This window comes from Spermophilus citellus (genome assembly GCF_964194105.1).
Source record: "Spermophilus citellus genome assembly, chromosome: 10".
In the NCBI taxonomy this organism is placed as follows: domain Eukaryota; kingdom Metazoa; phylum Chordata; class Mammalia; order Rodentia; family Sciuridae; genus Spermophilus; species Spermophilus citellus.
This window is the reverse complement of record NC_138197.1, coordinates 99,719,499-99,734,990: the sequence shown is the minus strand read 5'-3', so window position 1 is coordinate 99,734,990 and position 15,492 is coordinate 99,719,499. Positions and strand designations below refer to the sequence as shown.

The 15,492-nt window shown below is 33.6% G+C and overlaps 1 protein-coding gene across 7 annotated transcripts in view; it reads left to right on the top strand.

Annotated features, from left to right (window-relative positions):
* The window catches only part of PPFIA2 (PTPRF interacting protein alpha 2), a gene marked incomplete at both ends in the record, with an annotated part of 453,530 nt that overhangs the window by 261,793 nt on the left and 176,245 nt on the right, over positions 1-15,492 (top strand). For all 7 annotated transcript variants that reach the window (XM_081311622.1, XM_081311628.1, XM_081311626.1 and 4 more), the window contains one exon: positions 9,416-9,517. In XM_081311622.1, coding sequence (XP_081167748.1) covers positions 9,416-9,517 — 102 coding nt within the window. The remainder of the gene's footprint in view (positions 1-9,415; positions 9,518-15,492) is intronic.

Here is a 15,492-nt window from a genome sequence, read left to right as displayed (position 1 = left end):
GTGAAATATTAGATTTTCCTAATGTGGAAAACTGGGCCCTAGAAGAAAACAAAATTGTATGTGTAATAACTACGTATGAATTATAAATAACTGAGTATATATCATTTCCTGGACACCAGAACCAGTACTAGTCGTGTTTGTAGTAGTAATTTCATTTTCACTCACACTAATCCAATAAGAAAGAACTTTGACTTGTATTACCCAGCTATATAACTGAGGCCTAAAAAGTTCGCTAGTATTGGCCAAAATATGAACCTGGTTCTGTTTCACTCTGAAATGTGTACTGTTTGGATCATTCCACATCATGACCTCCATGAGTGAGAGCAGAGTATAAAGTCAATTTACCTATTAGTCACAGTCATTGCACTGCCTAGGGGTTCACAATATTTTGGGAGTCCAAAGTAAATGTTAAAACTTCTTTTAAAATTAAAAGAAAAAATCTAATATACAATATTTTCATTAAAAAACTAGCTCATGAAGGCAAAAGTGCCTTGGTCCCCCAAAAGACAGAGCACGGGCAGGGTAGCTGATGTGGGGGTATCAAAAAACCTACTATGCCTCTAAATATGTTTCCAACCAATTTATGGTGACACTGCATGACCTCTAGGATTCATCACCCAGCGGAATCATGTCTGGAGGGCTACTGTTAAGGAGCAACAGATTCCCAGGGCAACTCTGTACACATATTGACAGATTGGAGTTCACAAAGCAGAGAGTGTGGGTAAAATAGAAGACAGCACATTTCAGTAGGAGGGCAGTAAATGATGGATGGCAGGAACACAGTTAGATGGTTAGACAGTAGGAGGCTGCCTGACAGCACCAGTGTTTGATTTCAACAAAATTCACTTTTTGCAAGATTCTACTTACCTTAATCAGAATATTTTGAAAACAGAAGTTGCCATCTACACTATGTACACATCAGCCATAAAAAGTGGGTTTTGTGGCATGTTAGAGTTTAAACAGACTTGCATTCACCAGGTCACTGAGTTACAGTGATATAATCTGTTATGCAGTTTTAGGGAAAAGACAAAACGTTTTCTAATTAGAGTATATATAAATTAAAAATCAAGGGGGCATAAAATATAATTTGTATGGAGTTTAGATCTCACTTTCATTGGAACTTGGGCAGCCTTACTGGACAAGTTCTGTGAAAATTCTGAGTCCAGTTGTGCTTGTCAAGTTGTATTAGCTGTACAAGTGAGTCTACCTTCAAGCTGTCTTGCCCAGGGCTGACCACGAGACATGGCTGCTTCACATAGTAATTTTGGATGACAGTTTTCCCTGGGCTTATGTGAGTCTAGAAGGCAATTATAAAAACAGAGGTCATTAACACCATACTAGATTGCATAACAATGAAAAAAACGTTTTTATATGTAAGAAATAGTATAATAATGGAGTATTCATTTCTATGAAATAAAACCAATTTTGTTTTCATACTGAACAATTTCTGAACTAAATTTCTAAAGACTTGTGAATTTATAATGGGTAATTCATGGATATATATAGGTCTAAAATTTAAGGAAAATGGAATATTAAATCTTTTTTATTGCTTTGTTTTCATTCCACTAACATAATGCTTATATAATTAATCTGTTCCAGAATATATATTCTGTGATTTGAAAAAACAAATGTCTACCTACCTTTTTTTCTTTTCCTTTTTTTTTTTTTTTGGTACTGAGGATTGAATTTAGAGGCATTCAACCACTGAGCCACATACCCAGCCCTATTTTGTATTTTATTTAGAGACAGGGTTTCACTGAGTTTATTAGCACCTTGACATTGCTGAGGCTGGCTTTGAACTCACAATCCTCCTGCCTCACCTCAGTCTCCCAAACTGCTGGTGAAATGTCTACCTTTATACATGTAAATTTATGTGCAGCTATATTCAAAGAAATATAGATTTAAAAGCCAATTCTTTTCATTGATTCTTACAAATAGAATTGCTGGAAAAACTTTCAATTTTCAAAAGAGGAAACACCAAAATATAGTACATGAGGGGCATAGCCCAAGGAAGTCATTATAAAAAGCATTTTGAAGTAGTTAATTTGTCTAATTTAAATGCTAGATGTCAACTCAGCCTGCTTCCATGCCATATGCTCTCCTGAGAGCTATTTTTGATTTGCACAAATGGTTGGAGAATAAACCTAAAAGATACTGCTTTGTGGCTGGTGAGGGTGTTGGCAGTGTTTCGTGAAGCTGAATTCCAACTCACTATTTTTTTTTTTCAGACTAGTTTGTACTCAGGATTCTTTAGCCAGTACTTATTCAGATATATGGCTGCAGAAATAAGGCCACTCTGGGTTCATTAATTAAGTGACCCACAAAATTAGAAAATGTAAGTTTAATTGAAAGGTAAAGAGGGTTAAAATTGTCATCGCGATGAATGTATTGCCAGAGATTTCTCTGGGGACTGCTGGTGTCACTGACTTGCAATTGAAAGGTTAAGTTTCCTTCTTGTGCAGCTTCTGCTGATCTGCTTTCCTGAGGTGAGGACTCATCTAGTAAGTCAAGGCCTTTCAAACATGAAACAAATGAGAAAATATAGCCTTTTTTCCCCAAATCAAACTTAAGAAAATGCACCATATGAAGTGAGTCAGGGAAGTTAGCATTCTCTTTTAGTCTTTGTATGTTCAATATTAAATATCAGAAGATGATGAGCATTGAAAGATGAGCATGGATGAAAATAGAATGCTCTGCACCTGTTGGCAAAGCTGACGGGCCATGATGACTAGCCAGGTGCGAAGAGGCAAGAGTCCAAAAGCAGAGGAAGGCTGGCCACGGGAAGCTCTGATTGTGAACACTCTTTCTTCTCCTGTCAAGGCTACTTTTTTTTTTCTTTTCTTTTTGGCATGGGTGATTGACTTCAAAGGCACTCAACCACTGAGCCACATCCCCAGCCCTATTTGTATTTTATTTAGAGACAGGATCTCACTGAGTTGCTTAGTGTCTCGCTTTTGCTGAGGCTGGCTTTGAACTCATGATCCTCCTCCCTCAGTCTCCTAAGCTGCATAATTACAGGTGTGCACCACGGAGCCTGGCTCCAGCCTACTCTTATAGAATGTAAGTAAGGGCAGATATTGAGTGAATCTCTTCTTTGCCAATATATTTTCCTAGTGGATAAAAACATATGCAGGGATCGAAGCAAAAGAAGTTTCTTTGTCTTTGAGACAACCTGTTGACCTACAGGCTATCCTTTGAGATATTAGCAGTTCAGACACTCAGACTATGGATTACACAAAGTCATCCTTAGCTCAGAAGCCAACACCAGTGAAACCACTGTTAAGATACAAAGACAGGTTTCCTTGCTCTGAGATCTGAAAGCCTTGGGGGATGCTGGTGCCAAAACAGATACTGCCAATGTCGCAGAAAGGGCCTTGCTGGAGTTACTTAATCTGATCTCTTTTACCCATGTTCTCTCACCTCCATTCTTGGAATAATAAAACTGAAATGAAAAATAAATGGTATGACATGTAAAGTTCAAAACAATGATCCCAACTTCAAAAAAGTGCTCAAAAAACAGTAGTCTAAAAGCAAGACTGGAGAACACAGAGAAAAGAAGGTAACACTGATAACTTACTGAAGAAAGTAACACTGATAATTTACTGAACTTGCTGAACAAGAGGAACTTTAGATTTTGTACCATGTAAGAGACTTGTAAATTAAAAGTAGGAAGCTGGGTGCAGTGGCACACGCCTGTAATCTCAGCCGCTTGGAAGGCATAAACAGAAGGATCATGAGTTCAAAGCCAGCCTCAGCAGTAAGAGACATTAAGCAACTCAGTGAGACCTTGTCTCTAAATAAAACACAAAACAGGACTGGGGATATGGCTCAGTGGGACTGGGGATATGGCTCAGTGGTTGAGTGCCCCTGAATTCAATCCCTGGTACCTGCTCCAACCCTGCCACCAAAAAAAAAAAAAAAAAAAAAGAGTGTACAGAAATTAGACATTGAATTGATATTTAAGAAATGACACCTTCAGCTTCTTTAAAATACTAACTGGAAAAATGGTTATTTTATTTTCCTCTTTTAATACTCTTTTATCATGAGTTGAATTGGTATTAAGAAAAATTTCATGTGTTGAAAAAAGATTTATTCCAAGAAAAAAGAAGTTCAAGTAACAGATACCAGATGTGTATGGGCATTTCGAGAGCAGTGACCTTAACTTTTTATTTTCAGTGTCCCAACACTTAGAACACAGGGAGTGCCCCTAGGCATGTGTGTGTGCTGCACAAGTGCATGCTAAGAAAAAACAGAGCACCACTCCCTTGGGTCTGAGGGTATTTTATGGCACTGTGTGTTCTAGATCCTAACTACTCTTTAAAATTCCAAGGGAAAAAAGTACAGAGTAGAGAAAGTAATTTTGTTCCTTGGGACAAGTAAGAGTTTGGCAAACTATGGTTGGGGAACAAAATGACTGGTCTGAAAAGTTGTTGGAAAGGTTTTTGGCTGGTGTTTGATTAACTCCTCCTGATTCTGTTATTTAAAGCAAACTCAGCTTTTCCTATGAGTTCCTTTAAATTTAGCCATGATGAAATATGAATGACATTTCTTATAACATCCATTCCTCATTGATAATATTCTGTGTTTTATGATGGGTTGTTTTATACATTTTTTTGCTCAAATTGTATTGTTGAAATATTTCCATTTTTATACAAATATGTAGCCTATTTTTTTCTGTTCTTTGTACAATATTTCATTATGTGGAGTTCCTATATTAATTTTTCTATTTTCCTGTAGATAAAGATCTAGGTTGTTTCAATTCTTAGCCACAAAACCTACTTTGTTCAAAATGTCTTATACTCTCATGCCTGTCTGTAAATTTGTAAGAACAAAATGTAAAACATATATCATTTCTCAAAGTTATTTGGTTATGAATGCTGCTTGCTGGGAATATTGTTAAAATACTGTTATAAGAACATAGTTTGAGAAACACTACACTAAGAAAATAACATATTGGTTAAAGATGTATTTTCACTTTCCAAATCAAGAAGATCAATGTTATATATCCAATGAACAAATGGTAAATCTGAATGCACAAACTATAGGAAGGAATAGACCCAAAGCACTATGAATAGAATTTTTTTATTGTTGCTTTATACTCATTTATCTTCTTTCAAATATGCATGTTCTAATTCATTCTATTATGTTTACAATCAGCACTAATATTTATATCTAAACATTATGGTTTTATGATAATGAGTATCAGTACTAAAGCTGGACTATTCCTAGATTGGTGACATATTGCATACCTATTTGTAGAAATTATCAGGATCAAAAAGGATTTTCTGAATACTTGTTGAATTTGGCACTTTTCAGGTAGATATTGTATCACTTTACAAAAATGTAATAAAACATGGGAAATAATAATACCATTGCTGTGTAGAATATAGTAGAATGTATTTCAGATGAGGACATAGCAACAGCTACAGAGTAAAAAAACCATCATAACTGTTCTATATTAAGCAAATTATAATCTTCTCACTTCATAAGAGTAAGAAGACTAATTAATATCACCTTCTAGATTATTTGACACTAAATTTGAAGAGTTTAGGGAAAGCAAGCCATACATCTGTTGTCACAATATGAATTTACTGAATTTGTATTCAATGTTCTAGGAAGTTTGCTAAGAGTTATAAATAAAATCACTTTGCCTTAAAGGGTCATATTGTTTACTTAGAGGAAATAAACATGTAACTCCATTATTGTAAACCCAATGCAGTGAGATATGATAAAGCATTAACAAAAACAGGTTGTTGCTTTAAAAAAATGAATTAGGCTAGTATGTGAGAGGAACAGAAAAAAAAATATATGATAAAATAGAAAGAAAGAACACAGGGAAGTGAAATCCATTGCAGAAAATGGACTTTCTAGTAAAGGGCTTTAAAGAGGCATTGGTAATAGTATTAATAGTTGAACAGTATTAACCTTTGTATGGCATTTTGGTGGTGGGTGTGGAGTTCTTGTTTAGAAAGGTAACCCATGAAGGGTCTTAAATGTGAATTCTGAAAGCCCATTGAAGTCAAGTGAAGCAACTATCTCTAATTTATCTTTATACCTTCAGCACCTAGCTTAGGGTATGATGTGTGACAAATCCCAATACCTGTTGTATGAATGGAAGGTTAGCGCAAGGATACATTTTCTAAGAGATTTTCCATTTCCAGCCAGTTGGAGGCAGTGTTGCAGAAGTAAAAGAAGTTTAGGATCAGGGTGGGTCATTTTTAGCTTTGGATCTTAAACAAGTTATTCATCCCTACTAATCTTTGATATCCTCATCTGAAAAAATAAAAATAAAAACTGAAGTAATACATGTTAAATATTTAGCACAGAGGATAACACAACAAAATTCCACCTGTTTAAAATTAAGGTGGTTGTTATTATTCTGTAATAGTTAATTTTTAAAGGACTTGTTTTGGATAGTTTGAATTTTAAAAATTAAAGTCTGTTTAACTTGATGTGTTTAATAGTAGGAAACTCTGAATGTTTTGTGAACTTTAGCAAGATAACTTTTACAAAGAATGAAGGAAGAACAATTTAGAAGGGAAAACCCTGAGATCAGGAGGGAGAACATACCTGATTTTAATTATCCAATAAAGGAAAAATTGAGTTCAAAGCTCAGCTCCAGCATTGACTAAGTTACTGGGCAAATGCCTTATCTACACCTCAGTGAGATTTTAGAGTTTGTAAGAAAATGTTATTAGGATTAACAATATAATAAATTAACAAGATACAAATTGTTAGTAGAGTTCCTGGTATATTGTAATGACTCAATGTTAATTATATATATATATATATGTATATATATATATACATATATATATATATATATTTGGCATTAGTATTTTTTTTACAAGATGATACTACTTCATGCAGATAGGAAAAATGGAGAAGCAGGCATGGAAAAGAAAAATTTCAAAATAAATCTATAAAAATATTCCATGGTTAATTCCACTGTGATGCATATCTGATATCTACATCTATAATAGCTCCAGATGTGTAACACATGCTTTTCTAACACTGGTTGCCCTGCCTTGGGTCTCCTAGCTCCCCACACTCTCAGTGGAGTAATTAAGGGAGATCATGAAATATAATTGTGGTAATGATTATTTAATACTTCAGACTACAAAATGGAGACTGCTAAATGCACTCCAAATATGAGTCATGTAAACCCAATGAACAACTAGGTTCAAAGTGATACAGTAGAAAAACAGTGAACTTGCAATATGGAAAATTATGCTCAGAGATAATTCACTCTGTATGGCTTTATAGCTTTGTGAACTTAGATGCACATTTTAGTAATTCATCTTCCTCCACCATCAGTCTCATGGGAAAGACTCCCTTACTAGGAATCTGTAAAGCAAGATAAGGTAATGAATGTAAAAGTAGTCCCTGAAATCTGCTAGGAAATTAAGAAATGAAAGCTCTATCTATCTACCTATCTATCTACCTATCTATCTAGGCATTAAAAAACCTTCTTAGAATCTGACATGATGAGAAAAAAATGTCAAATTCTCTATTATCATAACACTTGCTTTTGATTAATTTCTGTCCTCTTTTTCAGCTGCCTGATCATTTCCATGCACTTATGAATTTATTTTTCTCTTATTCTGTAAGCAAAAAAAAAAGCCTATTTCTTCTTTTTTCAAAGTTTTGATAATGGGAACATATAAGGGAAAGGTGAAAACCAGAAATCATTCATAATTTCACTGGAGATCTCATAAGAAAATTCTGAAATATTTATTTGTTCTTTGTTGTTGTTGTTGTTCTGTAGACAATAAGCTACCCCCTAGAAAGATATATTGATATATGTTTGTTTATTTATTTACTGGTATGGTCTTAAATATACAGATTCGATTTACATTGTACCTTAGTGAATATTATGTTGTTTGACTACAGGATTATGCTTAAATGCCTATATGTTAACAACATACAGTAGAGAAACTTTATATGTCACTTCTTTTCTCCAACCCGATTATGTAATGTATAAAAACAGTTTCATTTTTTAGAGAAGGATTTCCTGTTTTCTACTTGTTGCTCATTTCCATTCTCCACTTAAATAATATGCTCAGGGTTATCAACAACATTTAAGCAGGCAGCAATCACAGGAGAAAACATTCATCTGTAAGGCTGGTCAGAATGTAACAACGAACTCTTTCATCTGAATTCTAAGCCCTGGAGTCTACCCTTAGTTCTTTGAAGTACCCACTGGGTTGATGCCATTCAAAGAAACAGAGGAAAATAAGTGGTTTGAAGAAAACAAGAATGTAAACCCCAAACCTTTCCCAGCTTAGCATAATCATCATATTCATTTACTTTTTACTAAAATTGCCTTTATGGAGGCAAATTATGGAGGTTAACCAAGACTGTCTCCCCCATATTTTTTTTATCTTCTGAAAATGCCATTTCAGCTTGGACCTAAGTTTCCCCAAATATTTAAATATTTGCTAAGCATCAGTTTTACTACTGAGAATCACTCTAAAGGACTTAATCATAATAAGGATGTGTTTGCCATTTTTTTTAAAAATTATGTAATATTTTTATAATTTAGAGTGGCAGAATGGTTGAATTAGGTTTCCTGGTATTTCTAAGCAGTCTTTTCCATGTTTAAATTCACCAGCTAATAGTGAATTCCTAATCATATGTTTTGTGCTTGCATTTTGGGAAAGAAAACAAGAGATTTCTTCAGTAAGCCCATGAAGATAGAATTACTCCAGACCTCTTCAATCTTTTATTACAATATAAACCATTTTCACTTATTGAAAAATGACCTTAATTGAGTTTCCACTGTGTCCTAGATGCTGGTGGTATAACATGAACTAGTCAAGCTTACTAAACATGCGGAGATTGCCATTTAGAAAGACAGTAATACAAAGATTCACAAGACAATCTTATCAAATCTTTGATACATTTATTATTTTGTAAGACAGGTAGATTCCCTCTTTCCTCACCCTGTTACCAAACAAAATTCTTAATTTCTAGCACATTCAGCAGGGGTCTGTGTTGTTAGTTTGATGATCTACTATACCCTGAATATTGCTATCTGGGAACCAAAGTGCAAGGATTGGATGGCTACTCAAAAAATTAGCCAAGCTTAAGTCATTCTAGCAATAAATATTATATTAATGCTAAGTTATATTAATATGATGTATGTGATACTTTTAAAATACACTTTATACATCCATATAAGCAGTATATTATAATAAAATGCACATAATATGTATCATGGATTAGTACCTGTTGAACAAAAAAATCAATATACTTTTATAATAGCAATATATATCAACCGAATCAATTTTCTGCATACTTTTCACTCAAAGCTTTTATTTTACATTTTTCTCTTTCTGCTTAAGTTTTTATCTTTATTTTTTGATAACTTGAATACCCTTTCAAACATTTTTTTTTTTTATTTCCCTTCCAGGAATTTGCTGCACTGACAAAAGAATTGAATGCCTGTCGAGAGCAACTTCTAGAAAAAGAGGAAGAGATCTCTGAACTTAAAGCTGAAAGAAATAACACAAGAGTAAGAATAAAACAGCCTCTTCTTGGAATTAATTCCACATATAGTTCAATGTCATATATGCAGGATTTATATAAAAATCATTTAAAAACTTCAGGAATACTTTAGCTGATACCTACTTACAGTCAGCTACTTTATAAAAGGAGGAGGTTATCCTACAAAACTCAAAATAAAAAGACAGGAAATCTAAATTATAGTCTTGGCTACTAAATCACTATGTTGCCTTAGAAAATATTCTTATTCCTTCTGGTCTTTACTTTATTGAACTTTAAAAAGAAGGGATGCATTTCAATACTGGGTTTCAAACTTTCAAAAGATTGAGAGCAGAGTAATAGCCCAGAGGCTGGAAATGGGCAAAGGAAGAGAGGTTTGGGAGAGGAATCAAAGTTTAAATGATGGGATGATATGACAGAGTGGCCTGGATTTGATCCTCACTTCATTCCAGCAAATTATTTATTTAAAAAGAAAACGTGTTAAAAATGAAAGCCATTAGAATAGACCTCTGGCAATTAAAAGAGGTCTACCCTCTGTATCTGAGATCTCCATGGAGAGTTCTAGCTCTGATATGCATTTTGATTTCATGAAATCTGATTTCATAGAAGTGGCTACATTCTACTTTTGAAACCCATGTGTCATCAATGTCATAACATGTTGTATAACATTAAAGTTCAGAATTTGATCAAAGATGCTATATTTTCTAGTTCAGAAGAGTCACTAAATTTCATGAAATACACAAATTGCTGCATTACTCATAAATGCATGCGGTTTCTCTACTAAAAGAGAGGAGAAACCACTTTTTGTGTGAATATATATTTTTCAATTTAAAATCTTAAGCAGGTGAAAATATTTTAAGTTTCATATCTTTAATAGATTAATTCTGAGAAAAATAAAGCACAGTTAATGGCCTATTCATTTTATGCTTGATCTTAGAGAGACTAATATAAAAATAGAGATCTACAAACTGTGAGCTTGTGCCTCTAATGAGAGATAGAACTGCATGATTTATGGTTATATGGTCAAACTCAATTTATGTCTTTATTTACCAGGGCTTTATTATATGGTAAAGAGAATTCACACATGTACATCTGAATTGGTTTTCACTGAGACTTTGATGAGCCAGTAACATGGATTGTCTGAAATAGGGCATTACAAGGGAAGTTTAGATGATATTCTCAGGTATCAGATGAATTTTTTCTTGTTTCTCTTTCCCTCTCTATATTTTCCCACCTTTGACTTTTATCTTAGCACTGTATTTCCATACAAATTTAGTTTGTTTTAGCTATGATGTTTATTTTGCTCCATTTCATTATTTTATGTTTTAATTTGGATGTAATACAGTACAACTGAATCTAAAGAGTAGGAGCAGGAAATTGAGAATGGATGGAAATGTATACCTTCAGATAAATTTCCAAGAAATCCTCACATATAAAATGCAACAGATAATTTTATTAACTTTCTTTGCATTTCTCCTTGATATATCCTTTCTTTCTCCCTTCCTTTACTCCTTTCTATATCCCTAAGGAGATGTTATAATTTCTCCCTTTTACAGACAAAGCAAGTGAACTCAGAAAAGGTCAGATAAGTTCCCAGGAGTCACATAGTTAGTAAAGAGCAGAGAAAGGATTTGAAAGGTAAGGCAATCTCCATCCAGAACCTGCACCACTAGCCATGATCACTCAAGCTAAATTCATGGAGGAACTCAAAGATTTACTACAGCTTACAGGAAAAATTGCCCAAGACAGCTCTATAGTGTGAGGGGTGACATTTCTTCTTAATTGTGACTAATTTCAGAGAACTTAGAGTTTTGGTTTCTGCATACACCATTTTCATCATGTTAAATCCTCTGAAGCCTGTGTCTTTGTTGGTAGCCCATGGAAGGAGCCCTGGGTGACAAATGCAGCAAGCTGAGCTAGCCTTGAAATGTCCATTCAGGAGTCAGAGGAAGAAAAATATGTTTCTTTTAGGACAACAGAAATTAAAGTAATTGATTTTAGGCATAAATAATAGTTACTTTGAAAATATGAATAAGTCTAAAAAATGTTTTCTACCTTCCTTATAGCAATGATGTGAAGGATTCTTGGTTTTAATTATGTGAAGGAAAGAGATTTATGAAACCTTGCCTGTGCAAAGCACTGATTATGTAACAACTCCTTAGGTTGCATAACCACCTCTGACCCTCCTCCACCTCCACAAAAAGGAAGAACACACAGGACAAAATATCAGGTGTATCTTTCCCCTTTTCTCAAAATCCCTATCATGTATTACTAAGTTTTATTTCTTTTTAAATACATTCATATAGTTGTTTCTCCCTCTATGTGCTGTGTTTTCCTTGCTGTAAATAAGCAGTTTAAAAGTAGATTCAGTGTTCTAGTTTCCTGAGTTCTGACAAACTTATGGCTCACTTCAGATAGAGGAGTTAGCGTATGATCATGAATTGGGATGAATAACACAGAAATTCCACAGAGGGGACTCCTGAGTAAATAGGGGCAATTGTATTGATTTTGAGTGTCATCCAAATCAATAGATCAGAAAGTGCCCTCCCTTTTAAGGACAGTTGAATGAAGTGTATCTTCTCCCAAAATAGAAATTCCAGTGGAGAATGAATGACATGTATTTAATATATAAAGTAACCATAATGGAAATATAGTCACTAGTATTATTAAGTGCTCATTCTTTTTTCTAAATGCTCTATACATTTAACTAACTCTATCCTTCCAGCAATCTCATTATCCCCACCTAACTCATAGGGAAACTAAAGTACTAAACTAAAGTGGTCCTTATATGTCAAGGACCACATGGCTTACAGAAGACACTCCCAAGTATTCATAATAAAGTTTCTATTATTGATAACATTTTAGAATGTAACCATTATATGACTTTGGAAATAAAATAAGCTATGATTTTGAGAGCCAATCTTAATGTCATTTAAAAATAACAGATGGTAATTTAATCTCATGGGTCATAAACTAAAAGAGAAAGACTTAATTGCATTGGAAATGTTCCTTACCATGCCCTTACTTTTGCTTTGAGTAGAAGGATTTATCTTACTTGATGTTCAGATAGATTCCGTCGCTTGCTATTATTAAAGAAAAATGTCCTGTTCTTCTTTTATCCATAGCTTTGTTGAGGTAAAATTGCAGTAAAATAAAATGCACATATGTAAAGTATGCAATTTAATCAGTTCTGACATGTACGTAACCAATACAATCAATATAAAAAGCATTTCCATTAATTTTTTAAAAACTTGAATCCATGCAGACTGTGTTTCCTTCATGTTTTATTACATTACAAATCAATTACCTAAAGATATATAAAACCCTATCCCCACATGTCAACTATTTCAAAATTAAATGGCAGACTTATAAATATCTCAGAGATCAAGAAAGAAAGCACAAGAAGAGTAAATAAAAAGTGCTTTGAACTAAGTCATAATAAAATCTTAAAATATCAGGATCTATGGGATGAAACAGTACTCAGATGAACATTTATAACTTAAAGTACATGTATCAGAAAGAAGCTAGAATAGCAACCAAATTATTTTCAAATCATTTATTGGAAGAAAAAAAGCGTAGGAACAAAAGTATATGAAATACAGAAGAAATAATACAGCTACAAATTAATAAAAAATAAACAAATCTAATCAAGATAAAATCAAGAATACAAAAATTAATATCATTGGAAAGGGAGCTATCAAAATAACCCTACAGATGCTAAAAATATATTAAAGTAATATCATAATTGTATGCCAACCTGTGTGATAGCTTATATAACATGGTCTGTATCAGAGAAGGATCTGTGTGCTGCTGAGAAGAAAGTGTATTCAGTCATTGATGGATGAAATATTCTATATATGCCTGTTAAGTTTAGATTATCAATTGTACTTTTTACTTCTAGAGCTTCTTCATTTAGTTTTCGTTTGAAGGATCTATCCAGTAGCTACAGAGCCATCTTAAAATTACCCAGTATTGTTGTGCTGTGGTATATTTGATCCTTGAAATTGAAAAGGGTTTGTTTGATGTACGTAGATGCTCCATTCTTTGGGGGCATAAATATTTACGATTTTTATGTCTTCTTGATGTATAATAATTCCCTTAAGCAGTATGAAATGTCCTTCTTTTTCCCTTCTGATTAACTTTGGCTTAAAGTCCACTTTATTTGATATGAAGATAGAACCCTCTGCTAGTTTTTCCAATGCATGCGGGTGATATGTTTTTTCCAGTCCTCTCACCTTCACTCTGTGGATGTCTTTGCCTATGAGATGAGTCTCTTGGAGAAAGCATATTGTTGGGTCTTGCTTTTTAATCCAATCTGCCAGTCTGTGTCTTTTGAATGATGAGGTTAGGTCATTAACATTCAAGGTTATTATTGAAATATGATTTGTATATCTGGTCATTTGGGTTTATTTCTAATTTTTAATTTAAATTAAAAGGAGACTTTGATAGACTATTCCTTTAGTGTAGTTCCTTCCTTTGCTAGTTTTCACTTTTCTTTTCATTTCATCTTCATGGAATATTTTGTTGAGAATGTTCTGCAGTACAAGCTTTCTAGCTGCAAATTCTTTTAACTTTTGTTTATCATGGAAGGTTTTCTAAAAGTGTCCTATTCTTGACAAACCTTTGCCTACAAAAGTTAATAGTTATCTAACATATTTCCTTAAAGTGAAGAAATTCCAACCCAATCAAACAAGAAAGCCCCTAGCCATTGAAAGAGGATATAGTTACTTACAGGAGTGTACATGTGTATAACATATTATAGTAGCCAAACTAGTCAGGTATATTTCTACTAGAATGTTATTTTTACTTGAAAATAATTACATACAAGTTTATGTTGAATTTAGATCTAATGAAGGTTATAGTTTTAGAAATTTTTATAGGATCATAGTTGGATCATAGTTAAACTAATGGATATAAATTACCTAGGATATTTTGTTTTTCTGGAAGAACTTAGTCCAAAAAATTTCTGATGGTGCTGTGTTTCTATAGGGGGAGGCTGTATATACATAGGTAGACTACAGGTTTAAAAGGAATTCTGACATAGGATTGATTGTCATTTACAGAGTCCTTTCAGTCTTCAGAGTACCAAAGAAAGTGTCATCAGCACATTCTGCAATAGTTTTTAAAAATTAGACTAAAACCGTAGCTCTCAGTGAAGGTGTACATTTATTACATTGTTAGTGATATCTTAGACAAGTTCCTCCTCTTATGTTTTAAGTTTATTCACCTTCATTTTTCAAAACTTAATTTTTATTTTCCAATATTAAAAATCTGAATTTTATCAGCTTGCTCAACTTTATCACTTGGATCATACCCAGTAGCTTTTCCAGAAATACCAGAAGTTCCATGAGTTCTCCGAGTTCAAACTTGGGCTTCTTAAACATGTTTACTGCCCTAAAAAGGACATTATGAAGAAAACAACTGGGTTGGCAAGACTTTTCCATGTTTTGGCCAGTGTTGTATAGAAAAAATTTACTGACCATTTCTTTCAAGTCATTTGTCTTCATTTCTTGGGTCATGATTTCCACCATCCTCTTCCCATTTGGGTGGACCTGTTGGTGCTGAGTTCCTCTATCTATGATTATTGTGTTTTTAAATAAAAAAAAATGCAGAACCCATAAAGCAAATAACCACTGGTAGTCCTGAAATCAACAGGAGTTTCAATTGTGGTCTGCCATTTTTTAACCATGGAGTATATTTTGTCAGGGGTAAGATACATGCCATACAAGTTAATCAGGCAGTTATTGCCCTGAACATCCTTAGTAAATTAGTTTGAATTTTATAAATTCAGTTTCACCATTGTACACATTAGTCAAGTTCACTTCAAACACAGACCTTTGAGGCCATTAGATGAAATTTTGGTTTCTTAATGTCAAGATTAATGTTTTCCCAATATTTCTTATATTAAACATAGCAGGTGCTTTCACAACATAGCAATCTCTCTGAGAAAATGAATCGACCACACTCTTCCCATCTCCCTTTTTG